Below are 12396 nucleotides of genomic sequence, written 5' to 3'. Positions count from 1 at the left end.
AGCTAGAATCCCTTTACAATAAGCATCACCGCCTCCCTCAGAGCCAATTCGCAACTGAATTCCCAAAGCTGGGTTATAATGCAACAATTGCTGATGGGGTATGACTTGAAGATATTTCATGGTAAATTAAATTTAAGCTTCAAGTTATCTTTGGAGTTACCGGGGTTGAGGATTGGCGAGTTAGCCGATATAACTAATTTGCTCTTTAATATCTAGTGGAATTATGCTACGTAGTCTTGTGGGAGAACAGAGTCATAGAGTCAGGCCCCCACTTCTTGTTGCACTTGACAATATCTGTGGTGTGATATTTGTGATGGTAGCACTGTCTAGGTGTGCCAGATGTGAATGCGATGTCGTGTCGTCATGGCCATCCAATGGAAACCCCTGATTAGTGGAGCTAGGATTGCTCATTGTGAGTAGGAAAAACTGACCGAGGAAAAGCAAGACTAGCAGCAGCCAAGGCCCAAATTGCAAGGATAGCAATTAATATTTGCCAGGTGTATAGGTTCGGACCTTTGAATAGGGGAGGGGAAAGAGGAGAACCGAGGAGGCGATTTGACTACGATTGACTCAAAAACAGCCACAATATTGAGAAATGGGGAAAGCCACGACCCACAGGGCTGTGCATCATCCGACTGACTATCATGGACGCTATTTCCTGCCAGTCTAAGCTTGTCTGTTCCAAGGTCAAGTGACCTTAACTTGGAACCTAAGAGATCGATAAAGGAGGCGAATTCGTTGTGACTCGTCGAATTTGAGGTTCGAGTGGGGAATCCTCATTATGGTGGTGGCCAGTTAGCAAGGATCCTGAGGAATTTCAGTTTTCTCCACTTTCCAAAATGATCATCACTCGGTACGCCCCACACAAGGTGGACGGGAGAGTCGATGATGATTCTCCCGAGGACCGTTTCCGTTTTGCTGTTCAAAAATGGGAGGATCTGATTTTCTGGGATCGACAATATCTGGGATAGCATCGATCATAGATATTGGATGGCCACAACCCTAGGATTATAGGGATATCTGCTTATCTTCCATACCCTGGTCTAGAGCTGATATGAACTATGTCATTATCACATGAAATACTAAGAGGGAATAAACTGTCCATTCGAAAGCCACCCTCCTTGCCAAGGTGATGCCAAGGAAGCTAGACCCTCGTACAACCCCGCTTCCGGGTATCGCTGACAGAGGAGGGAGTCCAAGGAGGAGTCCAAGGAGGAGCCGAGCAGGCAACATGATAACGCCCGCCCCTCTGGAGGAGCGGAAATCTGATCAAACATGCGACGGAGCTGATCTTCGATTTGCCAACGCCTTAACGCCTTAACTGTCAGAACCCATGTCAATAATACCGAGCTGACCCCCCAAGGATCCGCTCAAAACCAGTATTCCTCCTAGGCTCCTTCAACTTGCAAGATAAAAGGTCTTGAAACACCCCAGGAAACTTAATTCTTTGCACAAGCTACCGGTTTTTCTGAGCCGCAGCAGCCAAGACAGATGGCTTCGACATGCAGCACCCCCCGAGCAACCCGAATTTCCTTGACAGTCATATTAAAGGAAGCTCACCGAAAGGTCTATCCTTGCTGAGTCTGCTGAAGAGAAGTGGCCAGCATCTACGGCGTTCTAGCAAAGATGACACCCAACGAGCTCCCGATACAACTATCCACGCTGCGCCGACCGAGAAATCGGGCCAAATACAGCACATTGACGCAGCAAGGCAATTACCCGCTAAGACTCTGATTGGTAACCCGCTCAATCCGATCAAGAAGCCGCCGGTCTCAATTTTACGGAAGAGCAATTCCCTCGATCTCGATTCCATCATCTGGGATGATTCAAGAAGAGACCGGCAGAATATGCAAGCATTGGTGAATTTGGACGACATGATTGCACGCCTCCTCCGAGTCGGATATTCAAAACCATCCAAAAGCGTCTGTCTCAGTAATGCCGAGATCATAGCTATTTGCTCGAATGCGCGCAACATTCTCCTTTCTCAACCCGTTCTTCTAGAGCTCAATGCTCCGATCCAGATCGTCGGCGATCTACATGGACAATTCCCAGATCTCATTCGACTATTTGATACATGCGGTTATCCACCGGCAACCAACTACCTATTCCTCGGAGACTACGTCGACCGTGGCAAGCAAAGCCTCGAGACAATGCTGCTACTGCTATGCTACAAACTCAAATACCCCGAGAACTTCTTCATCCTCCGAGGCAATCACGAATGTGCCAACATCACCCGTATCTACGGATTCCACGATGAATGCAAGCGACGCTGCAACATCAAAATCTGGAAGACCTTCACAGATGTTTTCAACTGTCTCCCTATTGCCGCCATCGTCGCAGAGAAGATATTCTGTGTTCACGGTGGTCTTTCGCCCAATCTTACCAATATGGATGATATTCGGAAAATATCTCGGCCGGTTGAAGTGCCCGAGTACGGACTTTTAAATGATCTTCTCTGGAGCGATCCCGCCAACATCAGGGATTGGGGACCTAATGATGATCGTGGCGTGAGTTGGTGTTTTGGCAAGGCGCCGATTGTGAACTTCCTCAAACATCACAGCTTGGACTTGGTTTGCCGGTCGCATATGGTGGTGGAGGGTGGGTATGAGTTCTTTGGGAATAAGTCATTGGTGACGATATTCTCTGCACCAAATGTAAGTCTTTTGTACCCTTGTCTTGATGGAATATGCTGACGTTGTTGATCTAGTATTGTGGGGAATTCGACAATTGCGGAGCTAGCATGTCCGTTTCGGAAGACCTTTTGTGCAATTTCAATTTGTTGAGACCTTTTGACCCGAAGAAACCGAATAAACAACCAATGAAGAGAGCGAAGGAATCTACGACGACTGAGAAAGCTTTGTAAGTTTCCACCATTTTTGATTGTGAAGCTCATCACCTCGAATTCAAGCTAACAGTATGAAAGGCTCCGCCAGGTATCATGGAATTGATTTTCGATCCAACGGCTGCATGGTCTATGAATATTGTGTTATATGAGTGTAGAATAGTCTGACTACTTTGTTACTGTTTGTTTTGATACCTCAATGGAAATGAATAACGAGTCCTTATCAAACTGCCTGGTACCTGAGTGACTAGAACGATGTAAAGCACTCAAATCACGATCCAGCTGAGTAGACTGAGTCTTGCCTGCTTTGACCACTGTGATCTGATAAGAGATAGCCATTCTGCCATTCCCCGACTCCGGAAGAAAGGCGTTTGTTTCGCGATACAATGACCCGAGTCAGCCCGCTAACAACGGAACGCTGCTCTCGGCAATTACCAGCGGCTTGTGCAATCTCAAGCCCGGCCCCATTGAGCGGGTTGGAATGGCTAAGGAATCACAAGATAAGAAACGGGCTACTATGCAGGGGCTCCCGCCGAGTGAACCCTGAAAAGACAAGTTGAGAGTTGAGAAGAAAGAGAAGGAGCAAGTTGGTTGGCTTAAGAATCTTAAGGAGGATGTGCTTTATTTAATGATTCTCTATATGCCTACCGAGGAAGAGCTGAAAGAGTCTTCTATTAAAATTGAGATATCTCATGGAGACAGAAGGGCGGACTCTTCCACCTGGGCACTCTCGTCGATAGAGGGGGCGATCATTCTCGGTGAAAATATACGTGTTGAAGAGTCTACATCTGAGCAAGAGATGGTTTCAAGCCTACACGAATGCATTATTCTATCGATAATCAAGTCTATTCTGTAATTGTAAATTTGGATTTAATCTATGCCTCATTGTTCTCGAGATTCATGACAAGTCTTCCGACAAAAGACCCAACCTCGCCTATATGCTCGCCAAGCCACGTCTGGAACTTATAGTCTCTCGTAGTATCGCTTTCGAAATCATATACGTCCGACTTTCCATCTGGACCAAAGCGCATGAACTTTCCGTTCTGAGAGTATGGCTCCCATGGCTGTTGTCCGTGGGCAAAGGCGGTCCAAATACGAGCAGCCTCTAACGAAACTTCCTGTGTCGGTGGTGGACAATTGGGAAGCTCGTTCAAATGCATGAGCATTGCGCAAAGACCGTGATAAGAGAGGCCGTGAGTTGGACCCGGGAATGGAGAAGGCTGCTCAAAGTGGTAGAGGTAGACCTTGTCCTTCCAGGCATCAGAGTTCTTAGATGCTTTGGCAATACCAACGTGTGAATAGTTGAACAAAGTATTTCCAACCAGAAGCCTGAAGGCTTTACGGAAATCCTCCTCGGATTGTGGCTCACGAGTGAAACCAAATTTGAGGTATAGTTGTTCGGCATCTTCGACTGAGAAAGCCTCGTCAACCAATTCGTGGAAGCGAGCTTGAGAAAGACGCTTGAGCAAACCATCGAAGATGATAGCTTCAACATTGGTATCTCCCAAGATGAACTCTTTGCATCGCTTGTTGGAAACATTCTCTTCATAGGTCCAGCCCGACTTGAGCAACTTGCCGTCCGCGACGGGACCCATAGCAGCAGGGGTTGCCTGTTTCAGGATGACATCCACATCCAATGACCGAAGTTGTTCTAGCCTTTCAGCAGCCGTTGATGCTTTAATTCCCGTCTTATCACACAGACGATCCCAGTCTCTTTGATAGGTCTCTGGCTCCTTGGGGCTCAAGACCGGTGCTGAACCCGACATCATGATAGCGCGATCGAATAGAGCATGCTCAGCAAGGAGATGCAAGTGAATGCTGACACTCCCAGCACTAACACCAAAGACAGTGATGTTGGACGGATCTCCTCCAAAGTCTTGAATGTGCTCGTTCACCCATTCAAGTGCGTTGCGTTGATCGACAAATCCGTAGTTGCCCATAGGATGAGTTCGAGAACCGCCATTGACTTCTTCGGCCAAGTCTTTGGAAGCCGAGAAGCCCAAAGCGCCGAGTCGATAGTTTATTGAAACAAGGATGATCGGTGTTCCACACTTGCGTGCGTGTACGAGGAGGGCCTGTGGACGATACCGAGCGACTGAATTCGCACCGAAAGCAAAGCCACCTCTAGAAGTGAATCAAAGACATGTTAGAAAAGTCGTAGTTTGTACAGGCATTGAGAAAACTCACCCGTGGATCCAGACCATAACTGGCAGTGGCTTAGAATCTGGGGCATATAGAGCCTCTTTAGGTACGGCGACATTTAGATTCAGACACTTGAATTCATCGTCGCCAGGCAAAGGATCATTGGTTCCTCCCGAGACCAACACCATTCCGCTTAATTGGCTGCATCTGTGTCCAAGTTTCGTCGCATCAAAGTCGTTGTCAAGGGAGTGCAATGTCTCGCTGTGAGTCCAACGTTTGTTCACAGATGCGAATGGAATGCCCCGAAACAGGGCAACATTGTTCTCTTGATCCAATGATCCCACGATATTTGCGCCAAGCGACGGCGCGTTGATGGATACCTTGTCTCCGGCCGCCATATTTTCAAAAACGAGTCACGATTGAGGGATTGGACAAGAGACGGGAAATTGCCTTGGAATCTTGTCTGGGGTATATCAGGTATATCACGCGGGGAGACTTCCTCCAGAAATGTAGACAGCCGCGGGGTTTATAAGCCCGGATAATCAATTTCTGCATCTTGCGGGGCTTTCATGTGGAGACGATTGTCAAGCTATGCTAAGCTTTGTGCTGAGAACGCTTATCCCCCATGTCTCGAAACTCCTTATGATCCATTATGATCCACATCCGGGGATTTTCCCATTTGTCAGGTCGTAGCTCCAAGGTCCGATGGCATAACGAGCAGATCAACGCAGAAAACCAGTCTTTGCGAGATAGACTCTCCTATAACATTGAGGTGTATGAATCTACATTGAGGGTGAACGCTTTCCCCAGCGGCTAGATTAGTAGTATCTAAACGAAAAAATAGCCGAAACTACATACCGTGTGCGAATCATGCTTCAGCTAGTGTCTTTGAGCCTGTCCCGAAAGGATCTAGATCGATTTCTGGGGCCCCAGATAGCTGCATGCTCGGCAATACTTCGGCTCCACCCCCGGCTCGGAAACGCGGGGAGAAACGAGTATTGGAGCTCATGGGGTCCAAGCGGGGTTAGCTTATGGCTTTTTCAACAGCTTAGTACATCGGAAAAGCGCAATACCGCTGTGTAGGAATTAAGCGACGGTGAATTTGTGGCGTTTACAGCATCTATGAAACGAACATCCGCCCATGGGGAGCTGTTCATAAAAGGCCGGGGGTCTCTGTGACTCCCCAGGTTCTCCAGATTTTTCAAAGGCCTGGTATATCTCATAGACTTCATTTTCACTGTTCCTACGAGCTGGGCTTGGAACAACACCGCAAAAATGGCAGCACAGACAAACAAAGACGGTGCGGAGGCCATAGAGATGGAGAACCCTTCAATGACCCGACCGGCAGTACTTGCGGACAAGCTCCAAGACGGTGATGAAGCCCTTCATATCCTTCAGACCGAGTTCGTGGAGTATTCTCCAGAGGAAGAAAGACGACTGAGGTGGAAGATTGACCTTCGCCTGGTGACTGTAATGTTGATTGTCAACGGAATTCAGTTTGTTGACAAGCTGGTATGTGTTGATGTCCACGAAACTTGTCTTTCCAGAAGACTAATGTTTATAAAAGACTATCAGCTATGCCGCAACATACGGCATGATCACTGAAGCCCACCTGAAAGGACAGGAGTTCAGTCTCCTGATTACTCTGTTTTACATTGGTTATCTTGTAAGAATCTTCTGTCAACGACCTTGATGAAGTCTCAAAATGACACCAGTCTTCAATGCCAGGTTGCCCAATATCCGACCAACTACCTCATGCAGCGTTTTCCGACCGGAAAATACTTGACTGTCAACTTCATCCTCTGGGGTTAGTTCTTTGTCCAGATTTCAAGTATAAAGCATCGGCTGACATGTTCAAAAGGAATTACACTTGCCGCTACTGGAAGCTGCAAGAGCTTTGCAACACTCGCTCCTGCTCGGTTCTTTTTGGGAGTCTTTGAATCCTGTCTCAACCCCGGCTTTGTTCTGATCTCTTCGTCATGGTGGAAGAGAGAAGAGCAGGCAGCTCGTATCGGTCTTTGGTATAGTGCCAACGGACTGGCATCAGTCCCGGCCGGTGTTTTGTTCTGGGCTATCGCACACATCAATGTGAGTACCACTGAGATCGTTAATTGTTGATTGTCTGGGCGGGGATATTGACTACCGTTTAGGTTGATAATATCTTCCCATACCAATGGATGTTTATCATTTTCGGCGCCTTGACTGTTCTTGTTGGAGTCAGTCTGTGGTGGATGCTTCCCGATACTCCCCTCACATGCCAGTGGCTCTCAGATCGCGAGCGAGTTATTGCCGTTCAACGTCTCAAGGATAACCGCACTGGTGTCAAGAACACCCACCACAAGAAGGATCAAGTTATTGAGACCCTATCCGACTACCGTGTGTGGATGTTGTTGCTTGCCATCTTCTGCCACAACATGACCAACAGTCTGCAGACCAACTTTACTGGAATCATCATCAAGGGCTTCGGCTACAACACTTACCAAGCCGTGCTGCTCCAGATCCCCGTTGGTGTTGTCATGGCAGCCACAATGATCCTCGTCGGCTTCTTCCTTTCATCGAAATGGGGCGAAGGCAAACAGATCTTCACCATCATTGGCTGCTACATCCCCGGAATCATTTCATGTGGCATCCTCTACGGAGTTCCAGTGAACTCATCCACTTTAAGCTCTCATCTTGCGGCTATCTTCCTGATCCCGATGGTGGCAGCAGCAGGAGGAATGATGTACTCGATTCTCGCGGCTAACATTGCTGGATATACGAAGAAGACCGTGACTGGTACTCTGTTCTTCTCAGCTTACTGTGTGGCAAACATTATCTCGCCGCAAACTTTCCTCTCCAAGCAGGCACCAAAGTACACAACTGGTGTCTTTGTGACTCTTGCGGCTTTCATCATCAACATCATTCTCTTCTCGATTTTGTACTTTGTCTATTCGAGGGAAAATGCCGCACGCAGACGCGAGATGGAGGAAAGTGGAGAGATCGACGAAGTGAGCGATTTAGCCAATGCGTTCTCGGATTTGACAGATCGTCAGAACCGTCGGTTGATCTACAAGGTTTAAACTGGGTCGGAGAGTGCCTACTTAATAAGGCTACGTAATATGTAATTAGCTTTGATTCGAAGAAGAATCTCATAATTCATGAATATTATAGTTTGCCGAAGAGACATAAAACGCTTCAAAATCTCAATACACAGGCCTATTCAAGCAAGAATAGCAGGACTTCCTGTTATATTCTTTGAATATTGAGTTGAACCCCTTCCAAGTAGATGTTCCTGCGTGTTTTCGAAATTCCTCATTGAAACAGGAAGTTCAAAGTGTTTCTTAATATGTATGTAGTCGGTTTGGCTATCGCCATAAGGTACGTTCAGGATATTCACTGTCGGTCGTTCATAAATCGGTTGATTCAAATGTGCCATCGATCGGACTATATGATGACTCTGTAAGCTTCGTTCTTCGAAGGTGCGAATGACTCAAATACCTTCATCGGAACTTGAACCGAATAACAAAATGGGTTGCCCCTGATGATCTCCCTCCTCTCTTTGCTCGCCCTTGTCACGTAGATCCCACCTGCGCTTTGATGGTGGAGGTATAAACTCCTTGACAGGTTTCTCCGCCCCACTGTATCGACCTCTTGACGCGATACCAGCGCCCCAGCGAAGTCTAATCTCATAACCTTCGCAGGCAACTCCCCTCGAGCTGCACTTTTGACAACCGGGTCGCGTCTCGTCACATTGAATGCGTTTCCGTTTGCACGTCCAACAGCCTTTATGGGAGCGATGTCGGGCACTCGAAGCGTCTTTTCTCTTGGAATCAGAAGGAGCCATGACTTAAATCTTTATTGCAAAGCACGATGAAAAGGAATTTCGAAGCGACAAACGGGACTTGTGTCCCTCATTCTGTTCAAATAGATTCCTCGAAGTATAGCGTCGCAAACGAGCCACGGGCTTTGATTGGCTGATCAAACTTCTCAGCCGCGAATAAATGGCGCGCTCTAAACCTTTCTGGGGAGTGCTTTCCGGTTTAGCTGCCAGGGCGAGCTTATATTTGGCTCGCAAATTCCCTCGCAATATTTCGCGACCTGTGAACGTGTCTTGGTCTTATAAATGGATTGCCCGTCAAGTCCATAGTCGGTCCGTGTCGGTCTCGTCGGAAGATCGCCACGGCGAAGCGCGGCGCCTTTTCGCCTCGGCACCCATTTCGGGAAGGTACACGCACACACTAAGTATGGCCGACATGGGTCCACTGAATAATATCGGCAGGGTGGTCTAAATTAGGCTAATGTGTCGCTTGTACGGAGTTCTCCAGGAAATCAGATGGTACCTTGTTCGGTGACAGGTTTGAATCGGCTAGAGCGATCTACGGTCGGCTACCCCAGAATTCGACGGCTGGGGTTAAAATTCATACTACGTCTGGAGCCATGAACGAAGAACATCAAGGTCCTGGTGTATCACGCAGTTGGGCAACTACTCAACACGCTGCTCTATAGGAAGAGAGGTAAGACCTACCCTATTTAAATTCATCATAGTAGTCGAGAGCCGCGTGAAAAATCAGATGTTCTAGAATGCACATTCTATAACCCGCGTCTACCTTCCCAAACGGGATGTTTGAATCCTACCTGCACGATGCCATAGTGGGGACAATACTGTTGCAGAATGTGGCGTGAGCTCAATATTTCGCCTAATTTGTATGCTTAAGTAGGTAGCTCCAGCCTTTAATTGCCCCATGTGGACCACATGGCCATCTCAACCGCATTGCTTGAGTACCAACCCGTCAGGTTGCTCTAACTAAAGAAATGAAATTGCCCGAGTCCATAAAAAAACGCAGAGTACCACCTAAGGTATATATATGTAGATGTGGACGAGCGAGAATAGAGTCTACCTATTTTATTCGACAGCGAGGTTGTAGAGAAGAGGTTATGACTTGGCTAAATACAAGAGATCTCATGCTGTAGGGTGTGATGGCATGGATTCAATGCAAAATAGGTCGGGACCGGTCCTCGTTTTGATTATTCGTCCAGATCCATTGAGTTACCATCAGGTAGGACGGTGGCTATCTGGAGGGAGCTTTCCGTTACGATACACCTATATAGGTATGTAGCTCCACCGTGCACTTCATCTGCCTACCAAATTCAGTGCTTTCATTGATAGATTACCCTAAAACCCCCCTGATCTTAGACAACGAGACAAAGATCCATAGACAAAAAAATACACGTATCCATTTTAATCAACCCATAACACAAAATATTCACACAGATATAGCTCACAGCTTAGACTTCATGTTCACATGAATAGCCTTGATACTAGAATAAGCATCCAAACCAGCCTCACCCAATTCCCGCCCAATACCACTCTGCTTCACACCACCGAAAGGAATGCGCCAATCACTATCATTGCTAGAGTTGATCCAGACCATACCAGCCTGAATCTTTTTCGCAACGCGGTGCGCCCGAGTCAAGTTAGTAGTGAACAGAGCACTTCCAAGACCGTATGTGGTATCGTTGGCCATCTCAATAGCCTGCTCTTCCGTGCTGAAGCGGGCAATCACAACGAAGGGACCGAAGACTTCTTCCTGGTAGATGCGCATACTGGGAGAAACGTCGGTGAAGATGGTCGGTTCGACGAAGAAGCCCTTTCCATCACCGACGCCCTTGAAGGGCTTTCCGCCGTAGGAGAGGGTGGCTTTTTCAGATTTCCCGATGTCGACGTACGACATGATGCGGTCGTATTGGGCCTGGGTTACCTGGGGGCCTTGGAAAGTGGATTCGTCGAAGGGATCGCCAACCTTGGAGACGTTTTTGACTTGGGCTTTGAATGCGGCGAGGAATTTATCGTAGATTTTATCTTGGACTAAGATGCGCGATGTCGCTGTGCAGATCTGGCCCTGGTTGTACATGATGCCGATGTGTGCCCACTCCACGGCTTGCTCGAGATCGCAATCGTCAAAGACGATTAGAGGACTCTTACCGCCGGTCTCCAGAGTGATGTTCTTCAGGTTAACGCTGGCCATCTTCATGATTTGCTTGGCGGTGGCAGTGCTGCCGGTGAAACCGATCTTGTCGACGTCCATGTGGGAGGCGAGAGCGGCACCTGCGATGGCTCCGTGGCCGTTGACGATGTTTACAACACCCGGGGGAAGCCAGCTTCCACGATCAGGTTTGCGAGGAACAGGATTGAGAGAGGGGTCTGCTCGGCGGGCTTCATGACGATCGTGTTACCGCATGCTAGGGCAGGGCCGAGCTTCCAGGCGGCCATCGAGAGAGGGAAGTTCCATCTGCAAATGGGCAGAGAGTCAGTCGCTGCTTGCATATTACACAAAACTCCAGCCAAGGCTTCTGAAGCTACTTACGGAATGATTTGACCACAAACGCCGACGGGTTCGCGAACGGTATAAGCGAACTTATTAGGGGTGGTATCAATAACCTGTCCGAAGATCTTGTCGGCATATCCGCTGTAGTACCGAATGGTCTCTGCCGTCTCGGTCAAGTCGTCGTCCCGCGACACAGTATATGGCTTTCCGTTGTCGCAAGTCTCAATCGTCGCGAGCGTCTCACGGTTGTCTTCAATGAGCTGTGCCAGGCGGTTCATCAGCTTGCCGCGATCGCTTCCAGGAAGATCACGCCAGCTGGGGTGGTTCAAGGCCGCACGGGCAGCCTTAACAGCGGTATCGACATCTTGCGCGGAAGCAGCATAGACAGAGGTGATTTCCTTGGCCGTTCTGTTGAAGTCAGGAAAAGTGTTAGCAGCGAGAACTATCTTCCCTGTATCGCTTCAAGCTAAAGGCCTAATTGCAAAACGTACGATGGGTTGATGCTTGCGATCTTCTCGCCGTTCGAAGACTTGACCCATTTGTTATTGATGAACAATCCAGTCGGCTGGGACCAGACACGACCATTAGGGGCGGTCAACTGAACGGATAAAGAGGCCATGATGTTGGTATGATCAGAAAGCACGATGTAATTCTTGCCAATCTGACTTGTGAGGAAAGAACAGGCGATCTAGGACAACTGACGATGTGCAAGCTCTTAAGTCCACCAGCTTGTAGCTGCATGAGTGGTAATCATTGATAACGGATTCGGCACGACATGCCAAATCAAGAAGGCAAATGAGATGCACGGGGGCAACGCAGATATCTGGAGAAGGAAGACCCACACGGCATCTCCAGAAACCAGAGAACCGAGTCGGGGGGTTTACATTGGAAGCGTGGGGATTGGGGAATAGTTGAGGAGCTAATCAGAATCGAGAGAGGATAAGAGGATCAAAGTTGAAAGTGGCCACTCACCACTGCCCCTCTAGGCGCTAGTCCTAAAGAGGGAGGTCCACGCAACGATAAGGATAACTCAAGGCGCCGGGGTGAGAATCACGATTTTGTGAGGGCGATTACAATTATCCTAGGGTGATAAAACACCAGATGAGT

At 48.2% G+C, this 12396-nt stretch overlaps 6 protein-coding genes across 6 annotated transcripts; 2 read left to right on the top strand and 4 right to left on the bottom strand.

Annotated features, from left to right (window-relative positions):
* Positions 1 to 1284: 1284 nt before the first annotated feature.
* On the top strand, positions 1285 to 3070 carry N7473_005836 (Serine/threonine-protein phosphatase PP-Z). Its single transcript, XM_057151776.1, has 3 exons — positions 1285 to 2654; positions 2708 to 2859; positions 2924 to 3070. The coding sequence occupies exons 1-3, from the start codon at positions 1503 to 1505 to the stop codon at positions 2946 to 2948; spliced, it is 1329 nt and encodes a 442-aa protein (XP_057009581.1). The 5' UTR covers positions 1285 to 1502; the 3' UTR covers positions 2949 to 3070.
* A 647-nt stretch (positions 3071 to 3717) lies between these two features.
* N7473_005835 (uncharacterized protein) lies at positions 3718 to 5382 on the bottom strand (the record flags this gene model as incomplete). Its single annotated transcript, XM_057151775.1, has 2 exons — positions 3718 to 4966; positions 5030 to 5382. The coding sequence occupies 2 exons, from the start codon at positions 5380 to 5382 to the stop codon at positions 3718 to 3720; spliced, it is 1602 nt and encodes a 533-aa protein (XP_057009580.1).
* Positions 5383 to 6259: 877 nt separating this feature from the next.
* On the top strand, positions 6260 to 8043 carry N7473_005834 (uncharacterized protein; the record flags this gene model as incomplete). Its single annotated transcript, XM_057151774.1, has 5 exons — positions 6260 to 6496; positions 6552 to 6650; positions 6713 to 6791; positions 6846 to 7072; positions 7135 to 8043. 5 exons carry the CDS (start codon positions 6260 to 6262, stop codon positions 8041 to 8043), a joined length of 1551 nt encoding a protein of 516 aa, XP_057009579.1.
* Positions 8044 to 8093: 50 nt separating this feature from the next.
* On the bottom strand, positions 8094 to 8820 carry N7473_005833 (Zn(II)2Cys6 transcription factor domain-containing protein). Its single transcript, XM_057151773.1, has 2 exons — positions 8462 to 8820; positions 8094 to 8407 (listed from the first exon to the last, which is right to left on the bottom strand). The coding sequence occupies exons 1-2, from the start codon at positions 8805 to 8807 to the stop codon at positions 8184 to 8186; spliced, it is 570 nt and encodes a 189-aa protein (XP_057009578.1). The 5' UTR covers positions 8808 to 8820; the 3' UTR covers positions 8094 to 8183.
* A 1422-nt stretch (positions 8821 to 10242) lies between these two features.
* On the bottom strand, positions 10243 to 11049 carry N7473_005832 (Aldehyde dehydrogenase; the record flags this gene model as incomplete). The annotated part of the gene is made up of 1 exon (XM_057151772.1): positions 10243 to 11049. One exon carries the CDS (start codon positions 11047 to 11049, stop codon positions 10243 to 10245), a length of 807 nt encoding a protein of 268 aa, XP_057009577.1.
* Positions 11050 to 11099: 50 nt separating this feature from the next.
* On the bottom strand, positions 11100 to 11908 carry N7473_005831 (Aldehyde dehydrogenase; the record flags this gene model as incomplete). Its single annotated transcript, XM_057151771.1, has 3 exons — positions 11100 to 11253; positions 11329 to 11697; positions 11781 to 11908. The coding sequence occupies 3 exons, from the start codon at positions 11906 to 11908 to the stop codon at positions 11100 to 11102; spliced, it is 651 nt and encodes a 216-aa protein (XP_057009576.1).
* Between the last annotated feature and the right edge of the window lie 488 nt (positions 11909 to 12396).

This window comes from Penicillium subrubescens (genome assembly GCF_028828155.1).
Source record: "Penicillium subrubescens strain IBT 31985 chromosome Unknown utg000004l_segment0_segment0, whole genome shotgun sequence".
NCBI lineage: Eukaryota > Fungi > Ascomycota > Eurotiomycetes > Eurotiales > Aspergillaceae > Penicillium > Penicillium subrubescens.
Note: the sequence above shows the minus strand (reverse complement) of the source record. Positions and strands in the feature narration are given on the sequence as shown.